This window comes from Emydura macquarii, unplaced genomic scaffold (assembly GCF_026122565.2).
Source record: "Emydura macquarii macquarii isolate MOO-44397 ecotype Brisbane River unplaced genomic scaffold, CSIRO-AGI_Emac_v2 contig_2473, whole genome shotgun sequence".
NCBI lineage: Eukaryota > Metazoa > Chordata > Testudines > Chelidae > Emydura > Emydura macquarii.
This window is the reverse complement of record NW_027132610.1, coordinates 13,486,118-13,505,021: the sequence shown is the minus strand read 5'-3', so window position 1 is coordinate 13,505,021 and position 18,904 is coordinate 13,486,118. Positions and strand designations below refer to the sequence as shown.

General features: G+C 38.4%; 1 protein-coding gene across 9 annotated transcripts in view; it reads right to left on the bottom strand.

Annotated features, from left to right (window-relative positions):
* The window catches only part of NBEA (neurobeachin), a 748,678-nt gene that overhangs the window by 120,016 nt on the left and 609,758 nt on the right, over positions 1-18,904 (bottom strand). For all 9 annotated transcript variants that reach the window (XM_067562991.1, XM_067562985.1, XM_067562986.1 and 6 more), the window contains one exon: positions 11,220-11,332. In XM_067562991.1, the coding sequence (XP_067419092.1) occupies positions 11,220-11,332 (113 nt within the window). The remainder of the gene's footprint in view (positions 1-11,219; positions 11,333-18,904) is intronic.

Here is an 18,904-nt window from a genome sequence, read left to right as displayed (position 1 = left end):
TATTAAAAATAATAAAATGTGTTTTCATCTTCACAGGAACACAAATTATTACATACCAAGATGAATAGTTCAGAAATGTATTGATTTTTTATTTATTAGAATCCCAAAAGACTACTTCATGTACATTAGAATGATACAAATAGTGAAGAGTTTTGTTGGTATTTGTATAATAATCCCTATTAATCAGGAATTTACAACTTTACTCATGGACTTTGTAATATTTTTCTCAAAATACGAGGAGTTATTCAACATTATTATGAACTAATCAGCATATTTCAATATAAACTCAAAATCCAATATTTTATATCAAAGCTATAACCTCAAAACTATTTTACTTTATTATTAGACTTATATCTTTAACAGAAAATTGGTCTGGCCACTAGAAAAATGACAAATATAAGCTCCAAATTACATTCTGCACCATATTTTTCACGGTTAGTTTAAACACATCTTACGTTTGGAAATAGTCGACTAACAAACCAGTGCAAATGTCGTCATCATTATATTATGTATATCACTAAAAGGTGATTACTAGCAGAGTTTTAATTTAGTATTTACTGTTTCTGCATTTCCCTGGTCTTTTGAGATGTCTGTGTGTTAATAAGACGAGGTGGAGCACACTTGTTTCACAATTTAAATAGTGTAAATAACTTCTAAGATAGTTCATATTGTTCTAGTCTGTGAATAATTATACCTTTAAGTCAATGCTGTATCAGCATTTTGGTTTACCCTAAACATTCTGAGTGCTTAATACTTTGCTGTGTCATAGGTGTGCTAATAGCTTTCTGATATGTGTAAAATGTCTGAGTAATCCCTAAGGATCAGTCTTATCTGATACAGATTGCACCGCAAGACCTCACAAAACATTCTTGAAAGAGAAGCATGACCCATTCCCTAATCTTTTCCAGGCATCTTAACTTCTGAAAAAAGAATAAAATAAATATTTACATTTTCTATTTTATTCATGTGTCATCAGTTATTCAACCTCCTCAGTCTTTTATAGTTTAGTTCTTGTGTCTACAGGAATTGCTCAGACATTGTTACAGTATAAAATTTGCAAAAATCTTTGCTTAAATAATTTCTAGAAAGAGTAATTTATTAAGATTATTTTCTTTTTTCCATTAAATAGACATACTACATAAATATACTTCCAGTCATCACAGAACTTCACTAATTTGCACTAATGTCTGGGGTCACTTTGTGATTAACTGAATTCTGCAAAAGGGTGAATGAAATAAAAATGTATTGACTAGGAGCAGTCTCACTGCTGCCAGTTAAGATTCATTTCCCAAGTTTCAATAGCCATTTGAAAGTTTAAAAAGCTTTATTTTCAATTGCAAGGATATAGTGGATCATCTTTGTTAACAGATGATGCTCATTCCTTTTGAGAAGCAAATACAGAATGTCAGACAGGAGTTACTGTGACCGGATTTTGTATCTTCTACAGTGTGAAAGCCAGTGAGAGCTCTTAGTCCATTGTAACAGCACTTGCAAATACTGGGAGCTGCAAATGACAAAGATGTGACCTATCAAAGTTTTATTATAAATATGTGCATGATGGCTTAGTTGGGAGGGAATGTGTCTAATACTTAGAGCAGGTTGTGAATCAAAACTCTAGAGGTCTAATCCCATATTTAAAACTGATTTGCCTTTGCATGGCCTTTACCAAATGAATCACAACCTTTTTTGTCTCAATTCCTCCATCTGTAAAATGGAATAAACACAAGGAATTTTGTGAGACTTAACTGATGCTTGAAAAGCATTTTAAAATATTTTAATGGAAACACGATATACTAACAAGATATTGTTATTCTCTTTCATGGAGATTTATACCTATATTTCAAAGATATATTTCTGATGTCAGCCTCTATGTTTTTGCCTCATTTAATGTAGAACATACTGGTGCTTCCATTACTCTCAAGCAGCTGACACTATGATTTCCAAGAATCATACAAAACATCGATGCAAATATGACTGTGCTTCTAAGGTCTTTCAGGCTGAAGAAGTGTTTTTTCAATTTAGCAGGAGGAACTGGAAGTCCTGGCACAGTCAAGAAACTATGACATGATTGGAATAACTGAGACTTGGTGGAGTAACTCACACGACTGGAGCACTGTCATGGATGGGTATACACTGTTCAGGAAGGACAGGCAGGGGCAAAAGGGTGGAGGAGTTGCACTGTATGTAAGAGAGTACTATGACTGCTCTGAGCTCCAGTATGAAACTGGAGATAAGGCAGTTGAGTGTCTCTGGGTTAAGCTTAGAAGCAAGAACAATAAGGGTGATGTCATGGTGGGTGTCTGTTATAGACCACCAGACCAGGAGGATGAGGTAGATGAGGCTTTCTTTACTCAACTAGGGAAAGTTTCCAGTTCACAGGACTTGATTCTCATGGTGGACTTCAATCACCCTGACATCTGCTGGAAGAGCAATACAGCAGAGCACAAACAATCCAGGAAGTTTTTGGATAGTGTCGCAGACAATTTCCTGGTGCAAGTGCTGGAGCAACCAAGTAAGGGCCGTGCTTCTCTTGACCTGCTGCTCACAAACAGGGAAGATTTGGTAGGGGAAGTAGGTGGCAACCTAGGCAGCAGTGACCATGAGATGGTTGAGTTCAGGATCCTGACAAAAGGAACAAAGGAGAACAGCAGGATACAGACCATGGACTTCAGAAAAGCGGACTTTGACTCCCTCAGAGAACTGATGGGCAGGATTCCCTGGGAGGCTAATATGAGGGGGAAAGGAATCCAAGAGAGCTGGCTGTATTTTAAAGAAACCTTATTGAGGGCACAGTAGCAAACCATCCCGATGTGCAGAAAGAATAGCAAATATGGTAGGCGTCCAGCTTGGCTTAACAAAGAAGCCTTTGGCGAACTTAAACACAAAAAAGAAGCTTACAATAAGTGGAAGCTTGGTCAGATGACTAGGGAGGATTATAAAAATACTGCTTGAGCATGCAGGAATGAAATCAGGAAAGCCAAAGCACAATTGGAGTTGCTGCTAGCAAGGGACGTGAAGGGGAACAAGAAGGGTTTCTACAGGTATGTTGCCAACAAGAGGAAGATTAGGGAAAGTGTGGGCCCCTTATAGAATGAAGAAGGCAACCTAATGACAGAGGATGTGGAGAAAGCCGAGGTACTCAATGCCTTTTTTGCCTCTGTCTTCACAAACAAGATCAGCTCTCAGACTGCTTCACTGGGTGGCACAGAATGGGAAGGAGGCGAACATCCCGCAGTGCTGAAGGAACAGGTCCAAGCCTATTTAGAAGGATTGGACATACACAAGTCCATGGGGCCGGATGCAATGCACCCGAGGGTGCTGAGGGAGTTGGCTGAGGTGATTTCAGAGCAATTGGCTATTATCTTTGAAAGCTCGTGGCAACAGGGGGAGGTCCCTGAGCACTGGAAAAAAGCAAATATAGTGCCCGTCTTCAAAAAAAGGAAGAAAGAGGATCCAGGGAACTACAGACCAGTCAGCCTCACTTCAATCCCTGGAAAAATCACGGAGCAGGTCCTTAAGGAATCCATTTTAAGGCACTTGGAAGAGAGGAAGGGGATCAGGAACAGTCAACACGGATTCACCAAGGGAAAGTCATGCCTGACCAACCTGATTGCTTTCTATGATGAGGTGACTGGCTCTGTGGATGTAGGGAAGGCGGTGGATGTGATATACCTTGACTTTAGCAAAGCTTTTGATACTGTCTCTCACAGTATTCTTATCAGCAAGTTAAAGAAGTATGGGTTGGATGAATGGACTATAAAATGGATAGAGAACTGGCTAGAGCATAGGGCTCAACGAGTAATGATCAATGGCTCCATGTCTAGCTGGCAACCGGTCACAAGCAGAGTGCCCCAGTGGTCGGTCCTGGGGCCGGTTTTGTTCAACATCTTCATTAATGATCTGGAAGATGGGGTAGATTGCACCCTCAGCAAGTTTGCGGATGACACTAAGATGGGGGGAGTGGTAGATACCCTGGAAGGTATGCATAGGATACAGAGTGACCTAGACAAATTGGAGGATTGGGCCAAAAGAAATCTGAGGAGGTTCAACAAAGAAAAGTGCAGAGTCCTCCACTTAGGAAGGAAGAATCCCATGCACAGCTACAGACTGGGGACCAATGAGCTAGGCAGCAGTTCTGCAGAAAAGGACCTGGGGGTAACAGTGGATAAGAAACTGGATATGAGTCAGCAGTGTGCCCTTGTTGTCAAGAAAGCTAATAACATAATGGGCTGCATTAGGAGGGGCATTGCCAGCAGGTCGCGGGAAGTGATTATTCCCCTCTACTCGGCATTGGTGAGGCCACATTTGGAGTATTGTGTCCAGTTTTGGGCCCCCCACTACAAAAAGGATGTAGACAAGTTGGAGAGAGTCCAGTGGAGGGCAACAAAATGATTAGGGGGCTGGAGCACAGGACTTATGAGGAGAGGCTAAGGAAACTGGGCTTGTTTAGTCTGCAAAAGAGAAGAATGAGGGGGGATTTGATAGCAGCCTTTAACTACCTGAAAGGGGGTTTCAGGGAGGATGGAGCTAGGCTGTTCTCAGTGGTGGCAGATGACAGAACAAGGAGCAACGATCAAGTTGCAGGCTGGAGGTCTAGGTTGGACATTAGGAAAAAGTTTTTCACTAGGAGGGTGGTGAAGCACTGGAATGGGTTACCTAGGGGGTGGTGGAATCTCCATCTTTAGAGGTTTTTAAGCTGAGGCTTGACAAAGCCCTGGCTGGGATGATATAGCTGAAGTTAGTCCTGCTTTGAGCAGCGGGTTGACTAGATGACCTCTGAGGTCCCTTCCAACTCTAATATTCTATGATTATATGATATTGGATATAAAGGTTATACACTATTACTTTCATGTCATAAAGAGACAAACTACTAGGTAAAATAATGTGCTTTTAGAAGATACATGTTCAATTTACTTCATTGAACTAAGAAGCTGTGTTCTGAAGACTACACTTATTCTCATTGATATTCTTTTTTAATTTATAACTCAATTGTCTTTCAATTGTGTTAGGATTCATTTGAGGGGAGAAAATCTGAATCACTTATAATGTGTCTGCTGACTAAAATGGATAATTTAGGCAAAAACTTATTGCCACCTTTTGTGTGAAAAACCATGGGAGAGAACTTGTCATGTGGAAATCTCCATGAGGATTGTCCTGTCCTAGAAAGGGACAAAGGACGGAGGGAGAGAGATGGGGTTTGCTTCCATGTGGAAAGTGTCATTGTGACTCTCACCCTCTACCCCTCACAGGTCACAGAACGCATGGAGGAAGGATGGTCAGTGGGTATGGCACTAGCCTGGTACTCTGAAGACTCATGTTCAATTTCCCACTGCATCACAGACTTCTTTTATGGCTATAGATGGGTCACTTAGTCTCACTCTGCCTCAGTTCCCCATCTGTAAAATGGGGATAGTACTTCCCTACCTCAGTTGGTGGTGCAAACATAAGTCCATAAATGCTTGGGAAGTGTTCAGATTTTGCAGAAATTAAAGCTGTATAAGAACCTTGACAGTTGACTGTGTGTGTTGACAACAGCTGCATGAGCTCCAGGGAATGTGGCCAGCCGCCCCTATGCCCTTTGAATGAGTGTAGCATAAACTTCTCATTCTCAGTGGGCCATCTCTGCTGACCAGTGGTGAAGGTACAGTGAACGGATGGTCCTGCCCATACCCTTCCCATTATTTCCCTCTTTGGGGGTGCTAGCACTGCTGTGGACACTGGTCTTGAGCAGTTCTTATGCTTGCTGGGTGTAAGAACTAGATAGTTACTAGCATAGATGATTTTTGCACCCTCTGTGCTATACCTGAGTTTCACAGTTATTACAGAACTTTCATGTCTTTGGTAAAGGGTGAAAAGTTTACAACTTCACTGGGAAACAGCATTTTGCTGGATGTACATTAAAATATTTCACAAAGGGTACAGCTAGGAATCATCTTGGAATTTGCTTCAGGTCAGAAATCTGCTGTTTTATTTAAACAAATTTTCTCTGGAAGAAAATGCCTTGATTTTGCAAACACAAGCAAAATTTTCAGATGAATCTGCGGAACACTTAACGAAGCAATAAAATGTGATTTTTTTTTAAACACCACTTTCATTCTTAGATTTCCCCCCCCACATGTCTACAGGTCATGCACAGAGAAATTACACCCCATAGCTGCATATGTGGAGAGGTCCTCCATACATGAATTTCCCCTCACCACATAAAAGAGGAAGTGAATGGGCTCAGGAACTTCTTAGGCATTGTCCACACCCCAGATTTCACAGAGAGTAATTATACAACCACATTATCATAGCATCTGAACCTCTCACACCAGTTAATAAATTTATCAGTAACACTGTCCCTGTGAGATAGGGAACTATATCCATTTCCCATACAATTCACCAAGGCACAAGTAGATTAAGTGACTTTCCCAAGGTCACACAGGAAGTGTGAGGCAAAGCTGGTAACTGAACCCAAATATCCTGAGTGCCACTCCAGAGCCTTATATACAAGCCTAGTCTAGCAGTCTGATTTGCTCGAGGCTAATTCATTGTTCTGACATTGTTCTCTCCCTACCACCGCTCATGCCTCTTCGTCCCCTCCCCTGAGAGGCCCAAGCGGCGGGCAGGGGGACCTTGGGGAAGGGGTGAAGAGCCACAAGCAATGGAGGAGAAGCCTTGAGAGAGGAGGAGGGAGCCGAACAGGAGCAGGGCCTGGGGTGGCGCGGGGGTGGAGCATGGGCAGGGACTCAGGGGGAGGAGGCCAAGCAGGGGGCAGTGCCATGATCTGGGCGCCGGTGCCCCCCCTTTCCCCTCAAAGGCAGGAGTCACGTGTTGCCCATGACTGTTTCCATTGTTTTATAAAAAGAACATTTTCATATCTCTTTATATGTTTAAAAAACCTCTTATGCATCGATCAAATATTACCTAATTATTCACTCTACAGGAAGAGTTTATAAAATATACATACAAGGTAATCCACTGTTTCACTACAGCCAAAAGTTTATCTCTACAAGTTCATAAAATAACAGATTCCATAGCCAAGTATTGTCCAACTTTTTACTTTTGATGTACTACACTGCACAAAAAGCTGGTTGTTACAGCCTATTTTAGTCAACACAATTTGTGCTGCATTTTTTCCATTAAAAACAAAGTGAGTATTTGCTTTGATTTAACATCATAAAATTGCTGCTATTTGCACCATGGCATGTTACCTGGATAACTGGCTAATCTATTTAGGTTTCCAGTCTTTCAACAAGTGTATTGCTGATAAACTTAGCACTTATATCCATTGGACATGTTATGCTAGCTCATGTAGCATTTGCCATTTTATTGTCTGTATTTACAGAAGTACATACCTCACTATAGTAGTGACAAATGTATTCTCCATATTGGTTTGGTCACTAAAATACTGCTGTTATATGGTCCTAACCTACACAGTATCCATTTTATTTATTTATCTGCATTTCTAATGCGTGCATCAATGTGGTATTTGGTTGCCAAAGAAATAATACTGGGGGTAGATTTAATTTGGCTCTGTCTAAACAGTGATCTTTTTAAACTGATGTAAAACAACACTTTAAGGTAGAAAATTTTAAAACTTAATTGAAGAACTCAAATGTTTAAAAATATTTTTAAAATTTATCCAAAAACTGTAAGCTGTTTTATGATAGTAGATTAATATGTACTTTTTCTTACAACATAAACAGCTCATTCAGATTCTGAAGTACTAGAGTTTTGTTCAATATATTAACTTTTCATGCAAGAAAAGTAAATGTTTAATTTTGTGGCTTACACCAGACTGAAATTTTACTCATTTTCCTGTTGGTGCTGGATTTACATGTGGTAAAGGGCAAAGTTAAAAATAAACTGAAGAAATTTGTGCAGCTTTGGTCTGGTTAGAGAGGCTTTTGCTAACCACATAAACTCCATTACACAGTATACAGACATTTGGCAGTATTAAGAGTGGTTTGCCTTGAAATACTCACACTTCGGTGCGTTCATTTGCATTATTACATTTAGAAGCCTTGAGGCATTATCACTTCCTTTTCTTAAAGTGGCATAGTAATATGGGAAAGTGGTTATGCTTATCATCATCTGTCAGTCAAACACCTTCCGTATTAACAAAATATAATTTTTTCCACTCAGTGAATGGGCGTGTGCAATGGCTCACACACTTGTCAATATTAGTAGGACTTTGCCTTATGAAGAAACCATTTTATTTAACAGGATGCATGACTGGAAGTAAATGAGAAAAAATTCCCATTTACACTTTAATGAGCAAGGACAATATAGCATGTCAAACTCATGCACTCTCTGTAATTTAGGAATAAACATCATATAATTTTACACAAACAAATCACATTAAATTCTAAGTGCTATCCTTAAAGAAATTTAGTGTGCAATATGACCTGGACACACATTTTTCATGTGAATACCCACTACCATTGGTATTTTTGCAAGGGAAATCTCAATAAATGAGAAAATAAACAGATCACCTGATGGTTTGGTAGTGAAAAGATAATCTATGTATCTATGACAGCCTCTTTCATTAGCTTTTCATCCTGTCAAACAATAAATATAACCTTTAACCTTGTATATGTAATGAATAAAACTTGAGCCTACACTGTCTAATCAAATGAGGGGTCCAATATATCTTACAGCTACAGCATCTTGATTGCCCCCGTGACCTTTTTTATAAATTGCCAATTAAGTGTATAAGGAAAAAACCAAGGAATAGAAAATCTGACAAAATACTTAAAAGAAAGAGAATGTGCCTATTTTAAAACTAGTATTTAAATTTAATTGTTCATGATTGCCCAAACAGTTCTTTAAACCTATTAAGATACTATAATGATCGATGCTGTATATTAACCTGAACAATACAGTGTGGAATAAAACATGTATAATGTAAGCTCAAAACTATTTTGTTTCGTGGAAATGTAAATATTTAACTATGGTACTAAATAAATGTAAAAGGGAACATGACTTACTATATTATTTATACTTGTCACTTCTATGATGAGTAGATTACCCAAATAAAAAGTATTGTCCACAAAAGATAAAACATTATTATATGCCCATTTAGTAATTCTGATATTACAAACAATGTGTGTGTAATATTTTACATAAAGTCTAGTGATTCCAGTAACAAATGTTCAAATAAATTCTATTCCACTATCAGATAGATGCTGCTGAAAGGCTCCACGTAATAATTCACAAAATATTCTTTTGGAAGCAGTTCATTTTGCTATATGAGGACTTATGAGGAGAGGCTGAGGGAACTGGGCTTGTTTAGTCTGCAAAAGAGAAGAGTGAGGGGGGATTTGATAGCGGCCTTTAACTACCTGAAAGGGGGTTCCAGGGAGGATGGGGTTAGGCTGTTCTCAGTGGTGGCAGATGACAGAACAAGGAGCAACGGTCTCAAGTTGCAGGGCGGGAGGTCTAGGTTGGACATTAGGAAAAAGTTTTTCACTAAGAGGGTGGTGAAGCACTGGAATGGGTTACCTAGGGAGATGGTGGAATCTCCATCCTTAGAGGTTTTTAAGCTGAGGCTTGACAAAGCCCTGGCTGGGATGATATAGCTAAGGTTAGTCCTGCTTTGAGCAGGGGGTTGGACTAGATGACCTCCTCAGGTCCCTTCCAACTCTAATATTCTATGATTCTATGATACACATAACATACCTGATCACCTGATGATACACTCAAATCACAAAGATAGGGAAATGTTAGGTATCTGAATTTTTTATTTCCTTGCTTTTGTGGGTTTGTGTCAGGTATGTAACTGTGTAGCAACCCTAACTATTTCCAGAAGAAAACTTTTGTGGGTTTTTTTTACAGGTTTTTTTTTGTTTTTTTTTTTAAAGATGGGGACTTGGGCAAGAGGGTTGAAGGCAGACCTGTGAGAAGGTAGAAGTGCAACAGTTGATAAAAAAGATTTTATCCATTAGTGGTTATGCAAGAAATCCTTATGTGCCAGCAGCTGTGCAGGAATACAACCTAAGGCTGGGCCTCAACCATCTTGTTTAGATCTGCCACAGTTTTTAACTTAATTTATGTATTTGTTTTTTAAAGAAAAAATGGGATTAAATGAGGGTTTACAAACCATTCAGTCTCTCCTGCTGCTTTATCTATCCATACATGCTAAGTTCAAAATTAGTCTAAAAGTCTCATGAGAGCAGGCTTCCCAACAAGATTAAAGTACTTCCAGCTTCTAGAGGTACTGCAAAGAAAGTCCAATAGAACCTCAGTGTTACGAACACCTTGGGAATGGAGGTTGTTCGTAACTCTGAAATGTTTGTAACTCTGAATAAAATGTTATGGTTGTTCTTTGAAAACTTTATAACTGAACATTGATTTAATACAGCTTTGAAACACTATTATGCAGAAGAAAAATGCTGCTTTCCTTTTATTTTTTTTAGTAGTTTACGTTTAACACAGTACTATACTGTATTTGCTTCCGCCCCCTCCCCCATGGCTGCCTGATTTTGTACTTTTTGTTCCAAATGGGGTGTGTGGTTGACTGGTCAGTTCGTAACTGGTGTTCATAACTCTGAGGTTCTACTGTCCTTCTAGTACGTATGCTTCCAATCCCCACTGTATCAAGGAAATTGAGAGATGCATGGAAATGAAAGATACATTTAAAAGTTAACTGCACATGTGTCTAGGTATGTTTATCTCTATTTATCTTGTGATTTTCTCTCATTTTGTAAAATTGCTAATAAAACATCTTTTGTTTACAACTATTTGAAAGCGATCGTGATACCTAGGAATATAGAGAGCTACCCTCCTGTAGCCAATCAATCAAGGAGATAAAAACATCATAACATAAAGATTTAGTATAAGACAGAAAAGTCTTCTAGGTAATATCCTAAAAGGACAAATTATGTACCATAGAAATCACTTTCTACTTATGAAGTTACTTTGCCATTTAGTCTTTCAGAGTACCATGTAATGGCAGCTGGGGTAAGGATATCTACCTTTATAAACCTGAGCCTAAAATAATATAACAGCAAAAATGCTTCTGACACAGTTACCAAATTTTGTCTTTAATAAGGCATGTTGGGCAGTTAATGCTTACTTTCCTAAATATACATTTGAATTTTTACACAAGTCCATATGGCTGAAAATCAGTGATTTCAGGTACTATGGAAAGATTCCTTTTCATATTTACAGAGGTTTAATATGTCAATCTAATTTTACCACTTCTCTCATAAAATACATAAATGGATGAAAAATACCTTTGAAAGATCTCTGAAGTTGCCTGGTAAGGTCAGGTCCAACTCTTCTGATTCATAGTTCGTTAACACCCATGGAAATACAGGGTATTGGTTTAGATCATTGTACGTTCGTCCTAATGAAGAAAAAGCAATCTTGTAAAAGTTATGAAATATTGCCCATTTATGCCACTGATAAACAATCTAGTAGTAAATTATCTTTGTTTGCTGTATTTTACATTCCCAATTACCTGCTATTATATTAAAGCAGTTATCATCTGAAAGTTGCATGTATCTGAATGAAAATTCGGAAGACAGATTCCACATAGGTTATATATAAGAAGAGGAGAATAATGTTCAGAGTTGTCAAAAAAAAAAAAAATACCACATGCTCCTTAATCCTAATTGATAGTGTCCATTAACAGCACTAAACAACGTTCTTAAACATCTGTTGAAATCTAAACATGGAAGAATCATTTTTGTTTCCATGAAGTGTATCAGTTGAGATAAGTGATGCAGATGGCAAGTAACAAAAAAGAAATGGGTGCATGCTGCAAAAGTACAGAAGTGGATCTAGTCTCTTCCAAAGCCAAAACCTCCAGCACTGAAGCTATGGTCATCTGCCACCAACTCCATTGGGCTGGTTATATTCTTCAAATGACAGAAAGTCGACTCCTGAAGCAGGTCATGTTTCACAACTGAACCTTGGCCAACAGTCAAGGGGCAGGCAAATAAAGTGCTCCAAAGATACCCTCAAAGCCAACAGGAAGAAGTGCAATATTGACAAACTCTTGGGAAACCCAAGCCCTCAATCGACCAAATGGAAAAGGCCTTTGCGGCAAGGATGTCAGGGCTAGATTTAACAATGCACATCTTCCCCTTCCACTGGGAATTGTCTGCCCCCAATTATGACAAGGTCTGTTGATCCTGGATAGGTCTCATTAGTCACCCGAGGATCCACCAGCGATAACCAGCTAACATTTTATTAGAAGACAATCACCTTCAAACTCTGAGGGATCACCAATGACAAGGCTTAAGATTCAAGCTTTAATAAATTACATATTAACCTCTACACATTTGACTTAAAAACATGGAAGAACATTGTGGAGAACTATCTGGACTTCATACACAAGATAAAACTGAATGTCAATACCATAAATTATAGTTTAATCTAAAGAATTGAAGGGAAGGAGAAAGGAAGGGAGGATGTGTATGTGTGCTGTAATCCAAGATATAGACCAAACATCTACTACAATAATTTTGATCTGGGCACCCTGGCAAATGAAAACAGACACAGGAATGGATTTTAACCAGCAGCTCACAACTTCATTAAACTTAATACAAGGGAGGAGTCTTATGCTCCCTGTCATGCATACTCTCACATACCAGGAATTTTTAGTGGTTCCAGTGTAGGGGTTACAGGGCTCCTATCATATAACCTATAACTCAGGGTAGACTCATCAGCCTACACCAGGACTCAACTCACTCATTTGAGTCCTACCACTCTCACCTCGCTCGATGAGTGAGAAAAGGGTACTAAAGGGAGGATGTAAGCTTGTGAAGATACAAGGTCTCCCCATATGTCAGGAGCACAAATCCCAGGTCTTTTACTTTTGGGAATAGCTCCTTTTAATCCTTTAAACTGCACTGGAAACTGACCACAAGTTATGACGAACTAACATTGCTACCAGGACTTATTAAATCTTTATTCCTATTTAACTTAACTGCACCTCCAGGATGCTGGGAGGAAAGTGAAAAAATCCCCCAGGCCTATGTCAATTTGGCCCCTATATGAAGAAAAAATTTCCTCCTGATTCCAACACAGGCGATCAGCACCCACAAAATATAGCTGCGAAGCTACCACTACAGATTGAGGGAAAGAGGTTGCTGAAACAGAGCAAAAAGAGGCTACACATGGCCAGGGTTAGGCTTTAAGCTCCTTCAGCTCCCTTCCATTCCCAGCTGCTCAGTGAGTAGCTAGAGACTTTGGAGGAGGAGGGAACACCCCTGCTTCTTCCCAGCATGTACTCTCCTCTCCCTGTCATCTGGAGCTGTCTCAGTCACCACCAGCCCCATCAAGTTTCCACTCCACTGAGATGGGTGAATGGCATTTGTTTTAATGTTACTTCCTAACTCCACTCCGTGGATCGTCACCTTGCTGTGGCAGAGATGCTTGTCTGTTCCAACGAACCTGAGAGCGATGCCATCTGAAGCTTATACTCCTAGTAGGGCCAACCATGGCAGTAAGGTCGAAGGGGAGGTTCCAGACAAAGAACGATCCAGGAAGTCCTCAACAGTGGAACAGGTGGAGGAAAGCTATGGCCTCAACGGCTATGAAGGCAGAAGAGGGCTGCAATGGGGAAGTGGCCTCAGTTGTTGTAGTTCGCCATGCCACAGAACCCAGCCACCAACCACCAAGATTGTGTGGATCCAACTGTGCACCTGAGTCCCCACGTTAAACACGTCACGCGCAGGCTTCCATCAGATCCAAAAGTCCTGTGGCGATGGAGGACAGGCAACGGGGGCAGAGCTGTGATACCTAGAGGCCCCCAGCCAAAAATTTGCACACAGGCAGTGGATGCGTGATGGTCATTGGGCACCTGTGTCGGGACAGGGGTGTTCTTCGGCTGCTGCATCCACAACTGAGCAGCCCTCTTCAGGACACCCTCTGTTCACCCCGCATAAGAATGTGTGCATCCAGAATCGGGCTCCTTAGTCATCTGAAGACCCACCAATCCTGAGGGATGTCATCCTCATCTCAAGGGACCGCCAATGCCAACGACTTCCTAACTACTGTCAAGATTCAAAGCCTCCTCAAAAAAACTGAACTAAACTCTAGCCCCAAGGCATCTCCCCCAAATCTAAAACACAAATCCCATTACTATATGTAAGCAGTTCAAATGAACAAAAGCAATTTATAGATCCAATTTATAAAAAAAAAAAAAATTGCGGTTAAAATCAATCAGTTGAGAATGACTGGCCAACTAGAAGATGGTAAATAGGAAAGAACCTTATATCCATGTCAATTAGTAGCTAGTAGTAGGGGGAAAAAAAACCCTCAATTATATGAAATATTAAAAAAAAACAAGTCACTCAATCTTGAACCAGCTACCATATTGACTCAGTGAGAATCACATAATATGCAATATGATTCTTTAAAAAAATGCAATAAATATATATATGTGTGTGTATGCATGTATTAAATTAACAGACTGAAATAACCTACGTTAACAATTCCCAGTCCTGCTGCAGATTTACAACCCTGTCTCACTAACTGCTTCCTTCCAGATTCTGGACAGATTCCTGGGGTACAAAACCTGGCACAGGGAAACACAGACTTCCTTGTTCTGGGTAGTTCTACACAAAAATCATGTCTGCTTTAGTGAAATATAAAACTTTCATTGCTCCACAAACACCCTATTTTTTCAATGAATGTTGATGAACAACAAACATTTCTCTATTTTTATATACAGCCTTATTGATACCAGTAAAAGTAGGTATTATTAACAATTTGTGTTCTTATTTTGTACTTTTAATAAATCGATGTTTTAATTAATTTAGCTACAAATAGAATTTGGAAGGGAAAATTGATCTAATACCTATATATGTGCAATGTACAAATAAAGAAACAGATAAATACAAATGTAACGCTCATATAATCTCAACAATTACAAAATCAGTGAATATATGCTATGATAAGGCTCCTGGAGAAGATGAACATTTATCAAACATATGATTCAAGGAGCAGACAAGACTTTATCAGCATAAAGGGGAAAGGTGTTCAGTGGCTAAAGCACAAGAGTGAGTATTAATAGTTTTGGTTTTTTCCCCCTGCTTTTGCCAAAGTTTTGAAGTAACACTCTGGTATAGTTGCTAAACTTTACTATGCCTTCATTTTCCCCCTTTGTAAAATGGGGATATTAATTTCCCCCTCGTAAAAGGGTTTAATTAATTAATATTTGTAAAGCTCTTTGAGATCCTCAAATAAGGACATAAGAATGGCCATACTGTGTCAGACCGATGGTCCATCTAGTCCAGTATCCTGTCTTTCAATTAGCAGTCATTGAAAGATCCATCCCCTATTGTCCACTCCCAGCTTCTGGCAAACTGAGGCTAGTGACACTTAGAGCATGGGGTTGCATCTCTGACCATCTTGGCTAATAGTCATTGATGAACCTCTCCACCATGAACTTATCTAGTTCTTTTTTGAACCCTGTTATAGTTTAAATGAATGGTGCTGTAGAACTGCAAAGAATTTTATTATTTTAAAATAAATGTGCTGAAGTTGTTTCCCCATATTATAACCTTGATTGAAGCCAATGGGACTACTTGCATGAAAAACAGGTTAGAAATTTGAGCCTGATCTTGGGCCATCACAGGAATCTTTCTCCCTGCTTTTCTCTGAACTTTCTGTACCTCAGTACTACTGTACAGGCAACTCAAGGAGCAAGGCTAAAATAAATGTTACAATATTTAAAATAAAATAGTCTAACTATTGAATATATAAATCACTCCTATAATTTACTCTAACATTTATTTATACATATTCATTGAAAGGTGGTATGGCCTACTAGACTAAGCAAACAATTGTAAATCAGGAGACCTGAATTTTGACTTGCTGTGTGATTTTGGACAAGCCCCAATCTTTTTTTCAGTTTCTGATCTAAAAAAACAGGGAGGATAATATTTATCTCTAACCCTCCCTGATTTGTTATATTAATTAGTATTAATATTTGTAAAGTAGCTGAACATATAAAGTATTATATAAACACTAACTATGGCTAGTATAAATATTGTTTATTAGAAAAGGTGATTCCATTTTTTTACTTCATTTAACGATTTTACACTATTAACATATACATTGGGTAAATAAACATTAATTTACACTGTGAATATAGACATAGTATATGCAAGATGTTATAGGAGTATTGTATTTATGGATATCTGGATGGACAACAGTGATTTAGTGGTATTATGGGATTATATATCCATAATTCTAAACATGCATAAATATCACTGTTTTAACTCCACAAGGAACAGTCTTTTGATTGGTTTTGATTCTCCTATGATCGTTTACTGACTATAAAAAGCAGACAGTATTTCACTATAATACCACTTATTTGATGCTTGTACACAAGAATTGCCACTGTTTTGTTCCTTAGTTAAATAATTATGCAACATAAACCCAAACTGCTATTGGTAGACATCATACCTTTTCAGCAGCGGCAGATTTTTCAGCAGCTAATCTTATAGAGATTAATGTTAAAGGCTGAATATTAAATATTGCAAGCCTATGACACTAATCTATTTGAACAATAAAAGTGAGGCACAGTAAATGAGATCTCAGAAATACTGGATATATTTCTTCATTAAAAAAACTTTTAAATTAAACCATCTAATTTAATGTTTTTATATGGCACTTTAGTTTTGAAGGTAAAGTGATCTAGAGACAGCTGACAAAGAAATTATAACTGCAATTCCTTGGTGAAAATGTTAATGACAGCAAAATATTGTTTAATTAGATGATTGCAGCATCTGGATTAACAATCTTTAAGAGCGATGTTCCTGTGCTTGTCTGCTTCTTCACACTTTACAGACATTTTGTCATCTCTAGGTCATTAGGAAAGAATTTTTAATGATTTTTCTAGAAGCAAGCAGTTCGAGTTACATCTAATTAGATGACAATAATAAGCCCAACACATGCAGTAGCTAAATATATACATAATTAACCAGTGAGGGCTTGTACATCACAGGGTAAAAAAGTGGAAAATGCTAAACAGTAGGAAAAAAAAGAAGAAGGTGGTAGAAGTTGGTCTACATTCTTTACCTGAATGTATCATTTTCCTCCACCCTCCATAAACTTTTGTTAAAAGCCCTGGCATATGGGAATTTTCTTTTTTTTTTTTTTTCTTTCTTTTTTTTTTAATTTAAACACACACAGAGATGTATGGTACATTTAATCTGTCATACCTTAAAAAAATCAGTTAAAAGTGTGGGAATTAGATTTCAAAACTACCATGTTAGAATCACAGAGATTTATCGGCACAGATCTCTAGATATAACAACCTTCTCCCCATTCCCAATTCTGATTCTTGTATCTTACTGGTTTTGGATGATTTTAAAGGTTTTTCTCCCATCCAATATTCTTGCAAACTGAAATTAGTAAAAAAGACTTCTTTTTTGCATCACCTAGAGTGTTCAGTTTACACACATTCTGTTAATATATCATAAGGCCTTTTTCTGTGAGTCTGGAGAAAGGTCACTGAGTCAATTAATATAGCTACTGCTCCCTTCTGCTTCTTCAAAACTAAGGAATCCTTGCACAGGTAGTGGGGGGGGGCAAAGGGGAAGAGTTTGACCAGGAAGGCTTATGTCTACAAAACTAGGACAAAAACCAGGGACACAGAAAATATAAAACTGAGACTGATTGATAAATAGCAGAGTGCAGTGTTTACCTTTGGGAAAAAAATCCAAACTCCCTCAAAAAAAAACAAAAACCAGAGCTGTAAGCGTGGTGAAATATGCTCAAGTCAGAAGAGAGGGCAGAGAAGAGGTGAGGACCTTAAAAACAGAGGTTACAAAGACAGGTTGAAACAAGACTTCAGAGATTTTAGAAAATAAAGAAGGCAATTTTGAACTGAATTTCCAGAGGGACAGGAATCCAGAGAAAATTATGGGAAATCATATGTCCTTGAATGCGAGTGTTCTGGATCAATTAGGTATAGGGAACAGTGATTGAGGAAGAGGGAACTACAAAAGTTGACACAGACAATGATTAAGGTATGAGTAAAGTCTGCAGTAGTAGAAGAGTTAAAGATGACAGTGGGCATTGTTTCAGAGGATATGATAGGCAGATTTACAGATAAAGAATAAAGTGGCACAAAAGTCTTTTTTGCCTGTAGGGTAATAAGTATATGAAGGATTGATTAGGAAATTATGCTATAGCTAAGAACTGAGATTGTGAAGGCAGGCTTGGTCCATCAGGGAGAGAGTTGAGAATCAAGTTGTAGATTTTGGTGTTTGGTTCAGTGGTTCTGTTGCAGAGACAGCAACCAATTATCCAAAGCTAACAGTATTACAAGTGGGCAATGGAGATCTTATGTGGAAGGACAGAGTCTCAGATGTCAAGAGAAAGGAAATGGGTTTATGTCAGATATCCCATTGGTGAATGTGTTCAGCAGTTCCCAAGCCTACTGTGTTTGAATGATTGCAATGAAGGATAATATGAGAACATTTGGATGATTTTCTCACTGTTTCATAAAGTGCTAGATGCCAAAATTGGCATAATGACAGGAAGAAGGATAAGCTACAAAAGAATGGACAAAAGTAGTAACAAAAAAATTTGCTAGTTGAAATCTGCTGTTTGTGAAAAGAGGAAATATAACCAAAAGAGCTGTGAACTATTTACCAGAATACAATTTGGCAAACATCCATGCTACTTAAGTGGCTAATGTGTGACTCAGATGAAATGAACAAGTCAGTTAGCAGATGCACAGTGACAGAGAAAAAGAATTAACAGGGTGTATTTCTCTCAGTGGTTAAAGATGAGGATATTAAACAGGATGGTGCCATTTAAACAAACAGCTAATGGTCTAAAACTAGACCATCACTGTCTGTATGAACATTCTTGGTACAAAAGCTTACTACACCTTTAAAACAAATATTTCATACTTGTTCCCACTGTGAAGGACTATAAGTCTAAAAATAAA